At 38.9% G+C, this 14,934-nt stretch overlaps 1 protein-coding gene across 1 annotated transcript in view; it reads right to left on the bottom strand.

Annotated features, from left to right (window-relative positions):
* The window catches only part of asap2a (ArfGAP with SH3 domain, ankyrin repeat and PH domain 2a), a 182,039-nt gene that overhangs the window by 37,291 nt on the left and 129,814 nt on the right, over window positions 1-14,934 (bottom strand). Inside the window, exons 11-14 of the mRNA XM_080192131.1 lie at window positions 14,864-14,933; window positions 10,696-10,783; window positions 9,011-9,059; window positions 2,185-2,351 (exon numbers count right to left, since the gene is read on the bottom strand). Of these exons, the coding sequence (XP_080048257.1) occupies window positions 2,185-2,351; window positions 9,011-9,059; window positions 10,696-10,783; window positions 14,864-14,933 (374 nt within the window). The remainder of the gene's footprint in view (window positions 1-2,184; window positions 2,352-9,010; window positions 9,060-10,695; window positions 10,784-14,863; window position 14,934) is intronic.

The following is a 14,934-nucleotide window of genomic DNA, read 5'->3' as shown; positions in this document are numbered from 1 at the left end:
AATCCCAACAGCTCAAAACAAAACTATGGCAAAAAAAAAACTTGAAAAATGTTATATTTTTGCATCAAATATTCTATGCATGCATCATGTATGCTTTGCATGGTACTTAAAGCCTCTCAGATGTAGTTATCAACTTTAAGTCCCAACTGCGGAAGCACTTGTTTTGTTGCACAACCTTAATCACTTTTTCTAATAGTATAGGACAGGTGGATATTAAAATAAAGGATATAAAAATTATAATGTGTAGTCAAAACCAAACATGGGAAATAAATAGTGTTATGATTCAGGTCAGAAACTCCAAAGTGTTTTACAAACTCCGCCTGGATTATAAGTTTTGCACTTTGAATTTGGCTAAGGTAAGCATGATACGTTTCACTTCAGGTATGATTCAAATGACCCACTAGGGAGCTTTTATCAAACATAAGTTTATTTATGAATACAGTTAACATGTGTAGAAAACTTAGCAATAACTTTTATTAAATACAAATAAAAACAAAACAACCACGATAACGTATAACCCTTAATAAATGTATCCAAAATGTTCCAATCAAACAAAATTTCTATTTGCTCATTGTTTGTCGGAACAAGCTGAGAAGAGGATCAATTTGTGGCAGGAATGTGAAGGTAAGTGAGTGACTTGTTTTAGTTTTTCGCGTGGTTTCTGTTTTTTTAAAAGTTATTTTAAAAGTAACGCAGACGTGGGCTGCGGAGTGAGCCAGGAAGGGTTTTTTTAAGCGTGCAAGGTTTAAAAAAATAGGCCGCACTATACAGTGGACAGTGTCAGTAGCAGGCAGCGGAGTGAGCAGGTAGCAGAGGGAGAACTAAAGGGCTTTGGCTCATCGGGCTTAGGCGGAAATGGGCGAGGCAAGGTAGGATTAATTTTTAGTTTGTAAAAATTTAAACTAAGTGATTAAGGATGGAGGGTCATGTGATGTGCTGTTCTTGCATGATGTGGGAGCTGGTTGACCCCAACATGATTCCCAGTCAGCATGTCTGCAGTAAGTGTTGGGTGCTTGAGGAACTCCGGCTCAAGGTTGATGAACTAGATTCTGAGCTTCTGACACTGCGACACATCAGGGAGGGGGAGAGTTACCTGGACACTGTTTCAGGAAACAGTCATACTCCTTAGACTAACTAATTCAGCCAGTGGTCAGGGACCCCTAATTCCCTTATTGGTTAAAAATCTATCTGTGACTTAAACACATTTAAGGAGGTAGCCTCTACTGCTTCTTTGGGCAGAGAATTCCAAAGATTCACTACCCTCTGGGAGTAGAAATTCCTCCTCAACTGTGTTCTAAATTGACTCCCCTGTATTTTGAGGGTATACCCCTTAGTTCTTGTTTCCATTCTAAGTGGAAATAACCTTGCTGCTTCTACCCTGTCTAGCTCCTTCATAATCTTATATGTCTCTATAAGATCTCCCCTCAACCTTCTAAACTCCAATGAGTACAGGCCCAGTCTACTCAATCTCTCCTCATAAGCTAACCCCCTCAACTCCGGAATCAACCTGGTGAACCTTCTCTGTACCCTTTCCAAAGCTAATATATTCTTTCTTAAATAAGGGGACCAAAATTGTACACAGTACCCTAGGTGCGGCCTCACCAGTACCTTGTACAATTGCAGCATGACCTCCCTGCTTTTATACTCCATCCCTCTCACAATAAAGGCCAACATTCCATTTGCCTTCTTGATTACCTACTGCACCTGCAAACTGAGTTTGAGATTCATGCACAAGGACCCCCAGGTCCCTCTGCACAGTAGCATGTTGTAATTTTTCACTGTTTAAATAATAGTCCATTTTACTATTATTCCTTCCAAAATGGATAACCTCACACTTACCATCTGCCAGATCCTAGCCCACTCACTTAGCCTATCCAAATCTCTCTGCAAACTTTGTGTCCTCCATGCAATTTGCTTTCCCACTCATCTTTGTGTCATCAAAGCCTCGCTTTCAGCTAAATCAGCAGAATTTTCAAAACCAGAGATAGAGGGAAAGACTTTGTTTCAGTTTGATGTCCCTTCTAAACCTAAAACTGCTTATCGCTGCAAAGAACGTGATTTAAAAGAAAACATTTCTTCAAGGTACACTAACATCATAATACTGGAAAGATATTAGTGACTTAGAACTGACTTCTTTGATTTAACAACCCTACTGAGCAACATTTAATTGTTAACACAAATTACCTGGTGCTCCGCAGTCACAGCAAACATCATTCCCAGTCATCCGCTGTACTTCTACAATAATTGCTTTTGTTAACTCTTGGACAATGTTATTTTCTCCTGTGTTATGGTCTCCCTTGAAAGCATTGTTTAAAGCTTCTTCTTTACTGTTCTGCAAAACGGACATCCAACTGAAGAATGGAAAATGGGATATATTTCAGACATATAGAACTGAACAGGAAGTATTTTTATACAAGATTATGATTACAATTAAAACACTACATCCATGTCCTAGAAATTTTGACATAAAGTACTAGAGATGCTCGAGTACTAAGATACCATAAGCTTCCAACTTCTTGATGGTGTTAGTACTACTTTTCAGCTATTTTCCTCCTCTTTCCTCATTTGTTGGATACAATGTAACATGGAATAAGCACACTCTAGTATTTGACGACACTATATTCAACAATGTTCTTTTCAAGCCTCAGCCTGGCTTATCCTCAAGGTGAACAAGAGAGGCGTGGGTAATGACCTGAAAAGACCTTATTCAACCACCAGGCTCACACAAGATAGAGTTGTAGGGACCAGTAAAGAAATTGTGGGATTATTCGGATACAAATGAGTCATGCATCATTTAATACAAACATTTATTCAAAATCCATTTACACAGTCCCAGAACATGAACACGAACTGAAAGACTACAAGTACAATATAATAAGATATGTAACATAAGTGTTAGGATATCATAACAGTTACTTAATGTTCGAGAAAATCTGGAGTTTTAACAAAATTTATAAATAACAATACAAGTTATTTTCTATTTTATTTTTCATTATGTTCTGGGTGACGGTCAATATCATTATCAATATGCAATATCATTGCATAACGTGGTGGCAGAGTTGAACACTTTGTCTGGGTTCAGTCTGATATCCTTAACCACTCTCCTTGCTGTCAATCTAATGAAGAGGTTTGGTGTCCTTGCTTTAAAAAATATGACAGATCACACGTTTTCTGTGTTTTTGAGTACTGCTTTGCTTCAAGTGTTTAGAATCAAAACTGACCATTTCTTTTTACTGTATTGTTTTTATTCATTCATGGGACATGGACGTCATTGTTGGGCCAGCATTTGATGCCCATCCTGAGTGACCCTGGAACTGAGTGGCTTGCTCAGCTATTTCAGAGGTCAGTTGAGAGGTCACCACATTGCTGTGGCTCTGAAGTCGCACGTAGGCCAGATCAAGTAAGAACAGCTGATTTTCCCTAAAGAATATTAGTGAACCAGATGCGTTTTTCTAATAATCACCAATGATTTCATAATCACCAGCAGATTCTTAATTCCAGATTTTTTTTATTGAATTCAGATTCCACCATCTGCCATGGTGGGATTCAAACCCAGGACCCCAGAACATTAGCTGAGTTTCTGGATTAATAGTCTAGTGATTATCCCACTAAACCAGATCCCCTGAAGGATTTGGATGGATTCCTTTTACTGGGTCCAAATCCAATGCCTACATCAATGCTCAGTGGTCCCTTTGGTTTTATTTTTATTATTAATTACTTAAATCAGCCAATGACGAAATCTGTGTTTTGTTTGCAGTTTTTCATCCATGGGGAGGCAATTTACTACTTGGATAACTATTCCACCCTGATTGGTTTTGAATGAATTTAGATTTTGAAGTATTCTGATACAACAAAGACACTAGACTGATTTCAAGTTTTCATTCAAGAATTTCAGGTCACCTTCTACAGGAGAGAGAGTATTCATAACTGTTGGCAATCCCAGAATATTTTTCCTATTTTCCTGCAAAGTTAGTTGTTGATTATCTTGCTTATTTTTTTTAATCTTGCCTTTTCCACTGACCATATTGATTCATAACTTTCTCCCGCCCAGGATTTTTTTCTAATTATCCTGTTTTGGCTTCTCAGAATAGCAGCTTAAGTCACCCATGATGCCCAAGATCCCTTTGAATTTTGAACTGTTGGTCACAAATAATCTGATATTTGATTTGGTTAGTGCTTGGTCTTTGCATTTGGCATTAGGCCAGAGGAAAAGATGAGCTCTTTTATTGCACCTGCTACATATAATGCTTTTGATCTATCATTCCTTACTCACATGGTTCTTAAAAAAGCTGTAGATATGTGCTTCTTTGCAATGGTTTCAGAGCAATCAACTCAGTATGGGATGATAATTTTATTGTGCCTGTTTCCATCCACCTTGAACTCTATTTCTACACTAGCAAAATCTTTTGTTTCCAAGTACTTGAAGCTGTAATTGTCAACACTGCACATTTCCATTCCTTTAAGATTTCTGTTGCTTGAGTCATGGTATGAATTGTGAAATTTTGAATAATATGTGGCTGCTTGGATCTTACTTTTAGATGATCACCTCCATTTCTTTGTTAATCATCATTAATTTTTCCAAGTTTTTGTCAATGGTAGCCTGAATCAATGTCAATTGGACAGGTAAGATGATGATTTATTATTGTCACATGTATTACTATACAGTAAAAAGTATTGTCTCTTGCGCGCTATATAGACAAAACCCCAAGCCACGGAATTTGGAGATCATTTTCATAGAAAAATGGTGAAGGCTGAGCTGTAGTCAATAAATACGAGTCTAACATAGGTGTCTTTGTTATTTAGGCGTTCAAGGGTTGAGTGCCAGGTCAAGGAGATGGCATCTGCTGTGGACCTGTTGAGGCGGTAGGCGATCTGGGAGATTGAAATTGATTCATGCCATTACTAATCTTTCTAAGCACTTCATAATGATGAATGTCAGAGCCAGCAGACAACAGTCATTACAGTACACTGCCTGACTTTTCTTTGAGTACAGGGATGATGGTTATCTTCTCGAAGCAGATAGGGACCTCAGATTGTTGTAAAGAGAGGTTGAGTATGTCTGCAAATATCCCTGCCAGTTGCCTTCCATGGGTTGACCTTAGAAAAGGCTGCACTGATGTCTTGAACGTGAATACAGTTTTGTCCAAAGCTTCCAGTGGAGTACATGCTCTCGCTGACCTCTTGCTCAAAATGGGCATAGAATGCACTGAACTCATCAGGGAAGGGTATATTGGTGCCAGCAATTTTACACGCCTTCATCTTGTAGCCTGTTATGTCATGGCTGTTACGTTACGGTTCAAGTATGTGTGAATGATTTCATCTGGTGTCTACCCACGTATACATTCGGCTGTGCTGGCAACCAAAAGTAGGGAAGCTTGCCAATTTTCATTTTCCAACCACAAAGGAATTGGGTACAATTGTGGAGCCCCAACACTATCTCAGTTGAGATTAGCTAACTAACAGAGACCACGAATTGAGCATTGGAGTATATGGCTTGGCTAAACACTGGATAGATCAATGAATCATCACGGGACCTTTGATGCTTGTGATTAGCTAATAAGCCTATACTTCAATAAAAAAGACAAAAAGGGCTGCACATATTTTTAAGGCCTTGAACACTGGAGTACTCCAGGTTTCATTAATATCCAAAAAAGAACTTTTAGATCACATAAGTAAACTCAGCATGCCACTCTTGGCAAATTCAATGTAGTACAATGATAATTATAAAATGGATTTATAAAATAAAAGCTGCTCAAATAGAAGGAGCAAAATAATGAAGCAACTCAAACTATCTTTACTGAATAACTGTTCTTTTGCTTCAAATGAACTTCTCTGTTAAGCTTCTTTAATTCAGGGAAAAATTGCACCTAACATTTAAATATACAAAATCACAGAGTTGAATTTAGCTTGTTAATAACTTTGGACCATAAACACTATCATTACTTCAGCAGGTTGCAGTAGTTAGAAACCACAATTGAGACCATGGTTGCCATTTGCCCAGCACTGCATGATTGGGGTGTTTTTCGTTCTGTAGGCACCTTAAACCATAAATGTGTTCCCAAATTGCCAGTGCAGAAGAATTCCACTTAATACATTTTGTAAATCATTGGATCTGTGGTCACAATTTAATTTTATAAAGTGTCAGAAAGGTTTTACAGCAATCTGAATAGCAATGTGCAAACATTGTCAAATAACAAGTTGAACTAAACAATACTGCCTTATTAAAATACATTAATTCAAACTCATCTGAAGCTATCTGCCCTAAAATCTAACTTCTGGGTTGCCAATTATACCAAAGAGGCTGTATTCTTAAATGCAATTGTCAGTTAGGAAGGAGATCATTCCATAGACGGAGAAATTTCCATGTCCTCTTACAAATCAGTTCTTTTCAACTTTAAACTACTTTTCAACTTTAAACTACATGCCAACCTTTTAGAACCCAGATCACAAATACTGATTGAGGGTAGCATGGTGGCACAATGGTTAGCACTGCTGTCTCACAATGCCAAGGACCCAGGTTCAATTCCGGCCTTGGGTTTCCTCCCACAGTCCAAAGATGTGCAGGTTAGGTGGATTGTCCCTGAATGTCAGGGGGTAAAGTAGGGTAAATACGTGGGGTTGTGGAGATAGAACCTAAATGGGATTGTTGTCAGTGCAGGCTCGATGGGCTGAATGGCACAGTAGGGATTCTATAGATTGTGGTATATAGAGAAGAGGTCATGCCAATAAACTGAATTTGAGAATCTGGAAACAGGGTCATCCACAAAAACGTAATCTCCAGCATGACAAGCCCAGGTTTGAACTATCTAGTTGTTGCAAAGGAACCCATTCACCCTTTGTTAAATCATAATAATGTTAATATTTATTATTATAATTATTCATTTATAGATTGATAACATTGAAACAGGTTTAGAAGTTGCTGATCAGATTGATCCAAAAGACAACATGCCCCCTCCTTTCCCGCACCACCAGGCCAGGCTGTAGCTCGGAAGGTGGGAACAAAAAAAATTCACATAAAGACACAAGTTTCATACCAGAAACAGAGAGTAGTCCAAAGACTAGGAAATGTGAATAAATTAAGGAAATTAATGTCAAATAAAAAATATTGCAGAAAATTAAGGGACTAAAATCTGACAAATCCCAGTGACCTAATGGCCCACAATGTAAGGTTCTAAAAGAAATAGCTGCAGAGATAATGATGCTCTAACCATGATTTTCCTGAATTCTTCAGATTTTGGAATGGTCCCATCAGAGTGGAAGTTCGTAAATGTAACAATGTTTTCTATTTCCCTCAATTCTTGAAAACTAGTGAACTACAAGTCACTTAGCCCAACATCAATTGTTGGCAAAATGTTGGAACCTATTAAGAAAGTCTTGACAATGTATTTAGAAAAGCATTGTATAAATACAATAAGTTAATATGGTTTGACTAAAAGGAAATACAGTTTTGACAAATTTATTACAAGTTTTTTGAGAATGTAACAGGGTAGACAAAGTGCAACCAGTAGATGTAATAGACCTGAATTTCTAAAAGGCATTTGATAACGTGTCACACAACAAGTTAATAGGCCAGATAAAGGCTCATGAAGTTGGAGGTAATATATTAGCACAGTCAAAGTATTAGTTAATGGTTAAAAAGCAGAATAGACAAAAATTGGACTTTTTAAAGTTGGCAGACACTGAACAGTGGAATGCCACAATCAGTGCTGGGACAACAGCCATCTACGATCTATATTAATGACTTATAAGAAGAGAAGCTTGTAATGTATCTAAGTTTTCTCATAATACAAGCTAGGCAAAAAACTCTGGAGAGGACATAGAGGCTGCAGAGAGATACAGACAGGTGAAATGAGTGGGCAACAAGATGGCAGATGAATTATAATGTTAAGAATGTGAAGTTATTCACTTTGGTCATTAGAATCGAAAAACTGATTTGTTTTTAAGTGTGAAACTTGTAAGTGCTGATGGTCAAAGAGACTTGGGTGTGCTTGTATAATGAGCACAAAGTTAACATACAGGTGCGGTTAGAAGGGAAATGACATCCAGTTTTCATTGCAAGGGTATTGGAGAACAAGAATAAATAAATCTTAGTACAATTGTACAGGGCGTCAGTGGGACCACACCTGGAATATTGTAAACAGTTTTAGTCTCCACATTTAAGAAAGTATATACTTGCATTGGAGGTGGTACAATGAAGGCTCACCAAACTGGTCCCTATGGCGAGGGAGTGATCCTGTGCCTACATTCTTTGGCATTTAGAACAATGGGAGGTGATCTCATTGAAATCTACAAAATTCTAAAGAGGCTTGATGGAGTAGAAATTGAGATAGTTTCTGATGGTCAGTGAATCTAAAACAGGGGCATGGTTGAAGGATAAGAACCCCATTATTTAGGATTGGAATGAGGAGAAATTACTTCACTCAAAGTGCTGTGAATCTTTGGAATTCTCTACTTCCCATTGTTGTGTATGATCCATCACTGAATAGGTTTAAAGCCGGGGCAGACAAGAATTTTCATATCTCGGAGAATCAAGGGCAGGAAAGTTGAAGTTGAAACCCAAGATCAACCATGATCATACTGAATGGCGGAGCAGATTTGATGGGCTGCATGGTGTACTCTTGCTCCCATTTCCTATGCTTTCTAACCCCAAACCCAGTGCTCCACCCACTTTGTTCAGGCCTGCCAGACTGGCAACAGCAAAATCGCCTGCTCACCTTCTAATCCAGCCGCATAGTTTCCTATATATAAACCACAGCTCCCAGTAGTGCTACTGTGACTAGGGAGTTACCAGCCATTTTATGGGTCAACACTTCTTGGAGGCGGAACATTCTCATAGGTCGGGGCACCAGTCCTGCCCAAACCAATCAACAGGCTGATGACCGTAAAAATCAGCTCAGGCTAACCTGGCCAAGTGGAGGCAGGCTCACGATATAGAAATGATTATTTGCTAGAGCCATTTCTATCAAGCTAGTCTTCTTAAGCAATTAACATAAGTAGTTTTAAAACTTACACTTGGCATTCCTGTTCATCATCCACTTGAAAATGGTATGTTCTGTCATCTATAGATTGACAAAAGATGCATTGCAAATTTAACAGTCAAATCATTAGTTGCAAATCAGCAATTCACTTTTATGTAATTTTGAGTCCTAAAAGACAGACTTTAAGTGACATTAACAAAAAAATTAAGGAATATCAGGAATCCTTAAAATTTGCGCCAATTCAATTTTATGGAAAACCTTCATTATAAAATCCCTGATGCTTCTCCAAACCACTTGTACTTACAAGCAACATAGAAAATGTATTCAACTTTACTCGATCCCCTGGGAAAGAATTTGCTATGCTGTGGAAATGCTGGCGTTAGACTGGGATAAATACAATAAGAAGTATCACAACACTAGGTTAAAGACCAACAGATTTATTTGGTAGCATAAATCACAAGCTTTTGGAGAATTGCTCCTTCATCAGGTGAGTGAGAGTTCTGTTCACAAACAGGGCATATAAAGACACAAACTCAGTTTACAAAATAATGGTTGGAATGCAAGTCTTTACAGGTAATCAAGACTTAAAGGTACAGACAATGTGAGTGGAGAGGGGGTTAAGCACAGATTAAAGAGATGTGTATTGTCTCCAGCCAGGACAGTCAGTGAGATTTTGCAAGCCCAGGCAAGTCGTGGGGATTACAAAAAGTGTGACATGAACCCAAGATCCCAGTTGAGGCCATTTGATATCTTATCTGCTTTCTTGCATCTTCGTAGAAACTTGATGTCTGTGTTGATGTGCGCGACCTTCTTGGAGATCCTCTCACTTGGCGCCAGCAGCTTCTTTAGAATCAACCGGGATCTTGGGTTCACGTCACACTATCTGTAACCACTGCCACCCGCCGCACCCCCCCCCCCCCCCCCCCCGCCCCAATAACTTGCCTGGGCTTGCAAGATCTGTCTAACTGTCCTGTCTGGAGGCAATACACATCTCTTTAACCTGTGCTTAACCCTCTTTCCACTCACATTGTCTGTACTTTTAAGACTTAATTACCAGTAAAGGCAAGCATTCCAACCATTATTTTGTAAATTGAGTTTGCGTCTACATGTGCCCTGTTTGTGAACAGAATCTCCACTCACTTGATGAAAAAGCAGCACTCCAAAAGCTTGTGGCTTGTCCTACAAAGAAACCTGTTGGACTCTAACCTGGTGTGAGACTTCTTGCTAAAGAATTTGCTGCCATACCCTTCTGGTAATTTTGAAGCACTATTTTCCACATCCTCCAAATTCTTCTTTGCCTTCAGATTGCCTATCCCCTTCCTCTTCCTGCTTCTACTACCTGCTCTTTCCCCATCTTTATCCTCACACCCTTCCATTTCCACTTTTTGGTTGAGGTATTCTCTGATTTCTGAGTTAGCTTGATCTGAATTTTTTTTTAACTTCAATACTGCATGAGTATCAGCTTGGGAGATCAACTAGGATTTGAATATTTTAAGTTTGTTAAAATATGTAGTTAATTTTTAAGCATAAAAATCTTCAATCAACAATTACAGAAGTATCTTATCCCTTCAAATTTATGGTCAATATAGGAGCATTTATGTTTCCAACATGTTCTAAGCAGTTATTGTTTGGTGAACTAAATTTAATTCCCCATCTATGGAAGTAATTTCCTTGAACCTGATAAATAAGTAATTCATTAGGTTGAAAGAAAACATACGTGATATAAGATCAAAACATTTTCTCTCTTCCGGATTTGCTTTCACCTGACATGTGAGTAGATTAAGTTTTGCTGGTGGTCTGTTAACCTGTAAGAAAAGCAGAAATTATTGAATTCATTGAGGAAATTTTGCTCGAGCTAGTATAAATAAGTGCTTCATCCAAATGTCATTGCTGCATTGATGCTGCAAGCAACAAGTTTTTAATAGCTTAGCATGTAAACAAAAAACCAGAAAATGCTGGATAAACTCAGCAGGTCTGGCAGCATCTGAGGAGAGAGAAACAAAGTTAACATTTCAAGTCTTTATGCCTCTTCCACAAAACTGAACAGAATTATAGAATCATAGAAATCAGAGGGATAGAAATCATAAGAAAAACAGAAATGTAATTAACGATATAGTTGAAGAAGTGGTTGGAGGAGGTGGGGCAGAATAGAAGGTCAATGATAGTTCGGAGCTAAGGAGAAATGGACAAAGACGTCACAGACATAAAACAAAAGGGGATTAAAGATGGCACTAAGGACAGAACAAATGCTAATAGTGGCATAAAGATAAGATAGCAGAATGTGTTAATACGAGAGCAAAGGTCAGTGCTCATGGAGCAAAACTGAAAAACAAGGGACAGATGGTTCTGTTGGGGAGAGATGGGGTTTGTATTGGTGCAAACCATAGAAACAAAAAAAAACAAAAAGAGGGTCAAGATGGAAGGGAACGTTCACAATCTGAAGTTGCTGAAGTCAATGTTGAGTCCAAAGGACTGTAATGTGGCTACTTGGAAGAGGCGTTGTTGCTTCAGTTTACATTGGGCATCACTAGACATTGCAACATGCTAAGGATGGACATGTGGGCATGACAGCAAGGTTCACTTAAAGCTATTTCATTGAAAATTGCAATTTCTATTTAAAGGAACTGACCCTATTCATCTGAGTTAGCTGTCGAGGATCAACACCGATAATTGATTAACATTTTGCAGCTTTGGATTTTTCTACATTTCAACTGATGCCTAGAGGCTTATGTAGCTTTGGCAAGAAAAAGAACCAGATAGACTAATACACAATGTTAAAATGGAAACTTTTATGGATCTCTCATTGACTACTGTAACTACATAATACTTAATGTTGCATAGTAGCAAATTTACCCAATTGCTTTGTGATCACGAATGCATTATATTGTTACATCTCCAACAAAAAAATATACAATTTAGAAGACAATTCAATTTCTGTGCTTGTGTATTAGGCCCTTTCCCTGTCCTCAAAGGTTTTAATTTTCCTGATTTTTCAATGTCACACTTCAGTGGACAAGACAGTGGACATGCAATCTACTTCCAATAATAGAACTCTATTCACAAATAGATAACAGTTGACTGGAAGGTGTCTGCGCTGAATATTTTCAGCGAGTGTTTATTGTTCTGTATAGTCTTTTTACGGCAGGAAATAGAAAGCTCAATAAATGGATGTGATAGTGGCTCCAAATTTCACAGCCATCAGGTATTTTGACTCATACAATAATCAAATATGCAATTTCCAAAAAACAGCAATTGAAGCACTTTGATTTAATATAGACCACAAGTAACTATTTATTCCACACCTTGGAGTATTAGCAGCTCATGCTAGCATGTATGAACACTTCAATATCAGCTTGATTTTCGCAGAGTCAGGACAACTCCACAGTGCTTCAAAAAAATGTTGGACCCAGAAGTTCTGTTCCCATTTCGAGCAGTTCCCATTTTCGCCTATGGGGGAAAAGGGGGCAGGGCATGATTCACACGAGGGAAACCCGCAATCTGCCGGTCGATTTGAATACACGGCTGAGTTCAAAGAGATCCCATTTTCACCACAGGAAGAGCCTTAACCCACAACTGTGGGAGTCACTAACTTATAGAGAAGACAAAGATTTGTGAAGGACAGAGAAGACGGGCAGCACAGTGGTTAGCACTGCTGCCTCTGTGCCAGGGACCCAAGTTAATTCCCAGCTTGGGTCACTGCCTGTGTGGAGTATGCACATTCTCCCAGTGTCTGCGTGGGTTTCTTCTGAGTGCTCCAGTTTCCTCCCACAGTCCAAAAGATGTATTGGTTAGGTGTTTTGGCCATGCTAAATTCTCCCTCAGTGTACCTGAACAGGTGCTGGAGTGTGGTGACAAGGTGATTTTCCCAGTAACTTTTTTGCAGTGTTAATGTAATCCTACTTGTGACATCAATAAATAAACTTAAAGGTATGCAGAACCGTAAGACTGTGAAGTTCATACAAATCCCCAGTCTTTGAAAAATTCAGAAACAATCTGCATGTGTCAGAGTTGGAAGAAATCTATTGTGGCAGCTATAATAGCATTAGCTACAATAACTTTAGACCAAGCATAATCATGAAATCATTGCTTCACACAAAATCCAACTGTCCAAGCAGGGGTCCTCAAAGTCATAGTCTGATAAATAGATCACAGAGGTAATCAAAGGGTTAGCTGTCCTTGCTATGGAATTATAAATATAAGTTTGCAATCATGGTGGCCTGAATAATCCCCTTCCATGCTGTAACACTTCTGCAATTCTTTTAAGCTTTGAATGGACTTTCATAAATGAGAGATTTTTCTTCCTACGATAAAGCCTGTAATAGATATCGCACCTTTATTTTGTTTTGTCTCAATGTGGCTCCTGAAATCTGCCCATTGTGGGTGAAATGGCGTGGAGGGTGATGGGCGGGAAGAATGGGTTGACATTAAGTTGATATGGGGGGTTTTAAAGATCATGGAAGTAGGGTGCACAGGCTGGCTTGGCAGCATGGAGGTAGCATGGGGGTGAAGTGTGGAGGGTGAGGGCTAGAGGATCTAATATTTAACAAAACAACTGGCACTAAGTCCCACAGAACCAGAATGGATCTTCTAAATAGTGCACTTCAGCACACGGCAGCTCCTGATCTGTACACGTAGCCTATCCTGCACTCCCTCTTTACCGAGTAAAAATCTGATGGAGCATTGCTCCCATCAAGTGGGTGGCACAGTGGTTAGCAGTACTGCCTCTCAGCGCCAGAGACCCGGGTTCAATTTCCGGTTTGGGTCACTGTCTGTGTGACATTTGCACGTTCTCCCAGTGGCTGCATGAGTTTCCTCCGGGTACTCCGGCTTCCTCCCAGTTGGAAAGACATGCTGGTTAGCTGCATTGACCAAACAGGCGCCGGAGAGTGTTGACTAGGGGAATTTCACAGTAACTTCATTGCAGCATTAATGTAAGCCTTACTTGCGATAATAAGTAAACTTTTAAACCCCAGACAGATACATTGAGCTAGAAATTTCCCAACTTGCACTACCTGCCTCAGGAGTGAAAATCAGCCCATTATACACAAATGTCCAACTGTTATATATGAGAACAATAGTTTAATCAGTTGACGCAACTGTAGAAGGAAACACGTTAATTCCAGTATAATGTTAATTTGATACTGGCCAACTCAAACTTTCATTTTAAATTGCTTAATCTTGGAGATTTCTGCGGACTCAGCCACAGAAATCTTGGCCCCTTCTTTCCATCCATTTTGCTGCACTAGATCAAGCTTAATTTTGATGTTTCTACTGCTGAGATCAACTAACTTGGAACAGATTAGTAACTAATGCTGGGACTTTCCAGGTATGATTCAAATGAACCAACATAAAGCAATCATTTGAAATCTTGCATCCTGTCAGGCATTGATACAATGAATTATGGGGACTGCTTTATTTTAAGCTTTGATAAAAGTTTTAAATCTATTTCCTTGCACAGACTTGATAACAGAAGCTATCATTAAACACCGCCCCCGCACCCCCCCCCCCCCCCCCATCTACATTTGATGAAACACAAGTAATTATCTTGCTACGACATTTCTGTTGCTAGTTTTTAGAAAAGAATCATAGGTTTTCCTACAACACATGGACTGTAGCAATTCAAGAAAATGGCTCACCATTGTTTTCAAGGGCAATTGGGGATAGGCAATAAAAAATGCTGGCTGCCAACAACACCCTTGTCCTATGGAATAATTTTTAAAAGTAGAACAGTAATGAGTCTCAGATACAATGCTGGAAATCTTGCCCTATTTTCTACAGGAGGACAAATTCCTTTTTTAAAATACATGAGCTCATCAAAAGAAAGCAACCAGCTGACATGAAAAATCACCAATTCCTGTGACTTGAAGCACAAATCATTAACATACCGTTCCATGTGATATTGTAAGATAACCATTTTTTACTGTACATTTCCTTTTCTGCCACACTTTCCTGATTC

The sequence above is a fragment of the Carcharhinus amblyrhynchos genome, chromosome 7, assembly GCF_965287045.1.
Source record: "Carcharhinus amblyrhynchos chromosome 7, sCarAmb.v2.hapA, whole genome shotgun sequence".
In the NCBI taxonomy this organism is placed as follows: Eukaryota; Metazoa; Chordata; class Chondrichthyes; order Carcharhiniformes; family Carcharhinidae; genus Carcharhinus; species Carcharhinus amblyrhynchos.
This window is presented reverse-complemented; position numbering and strand designations above follow the sequence as displayed.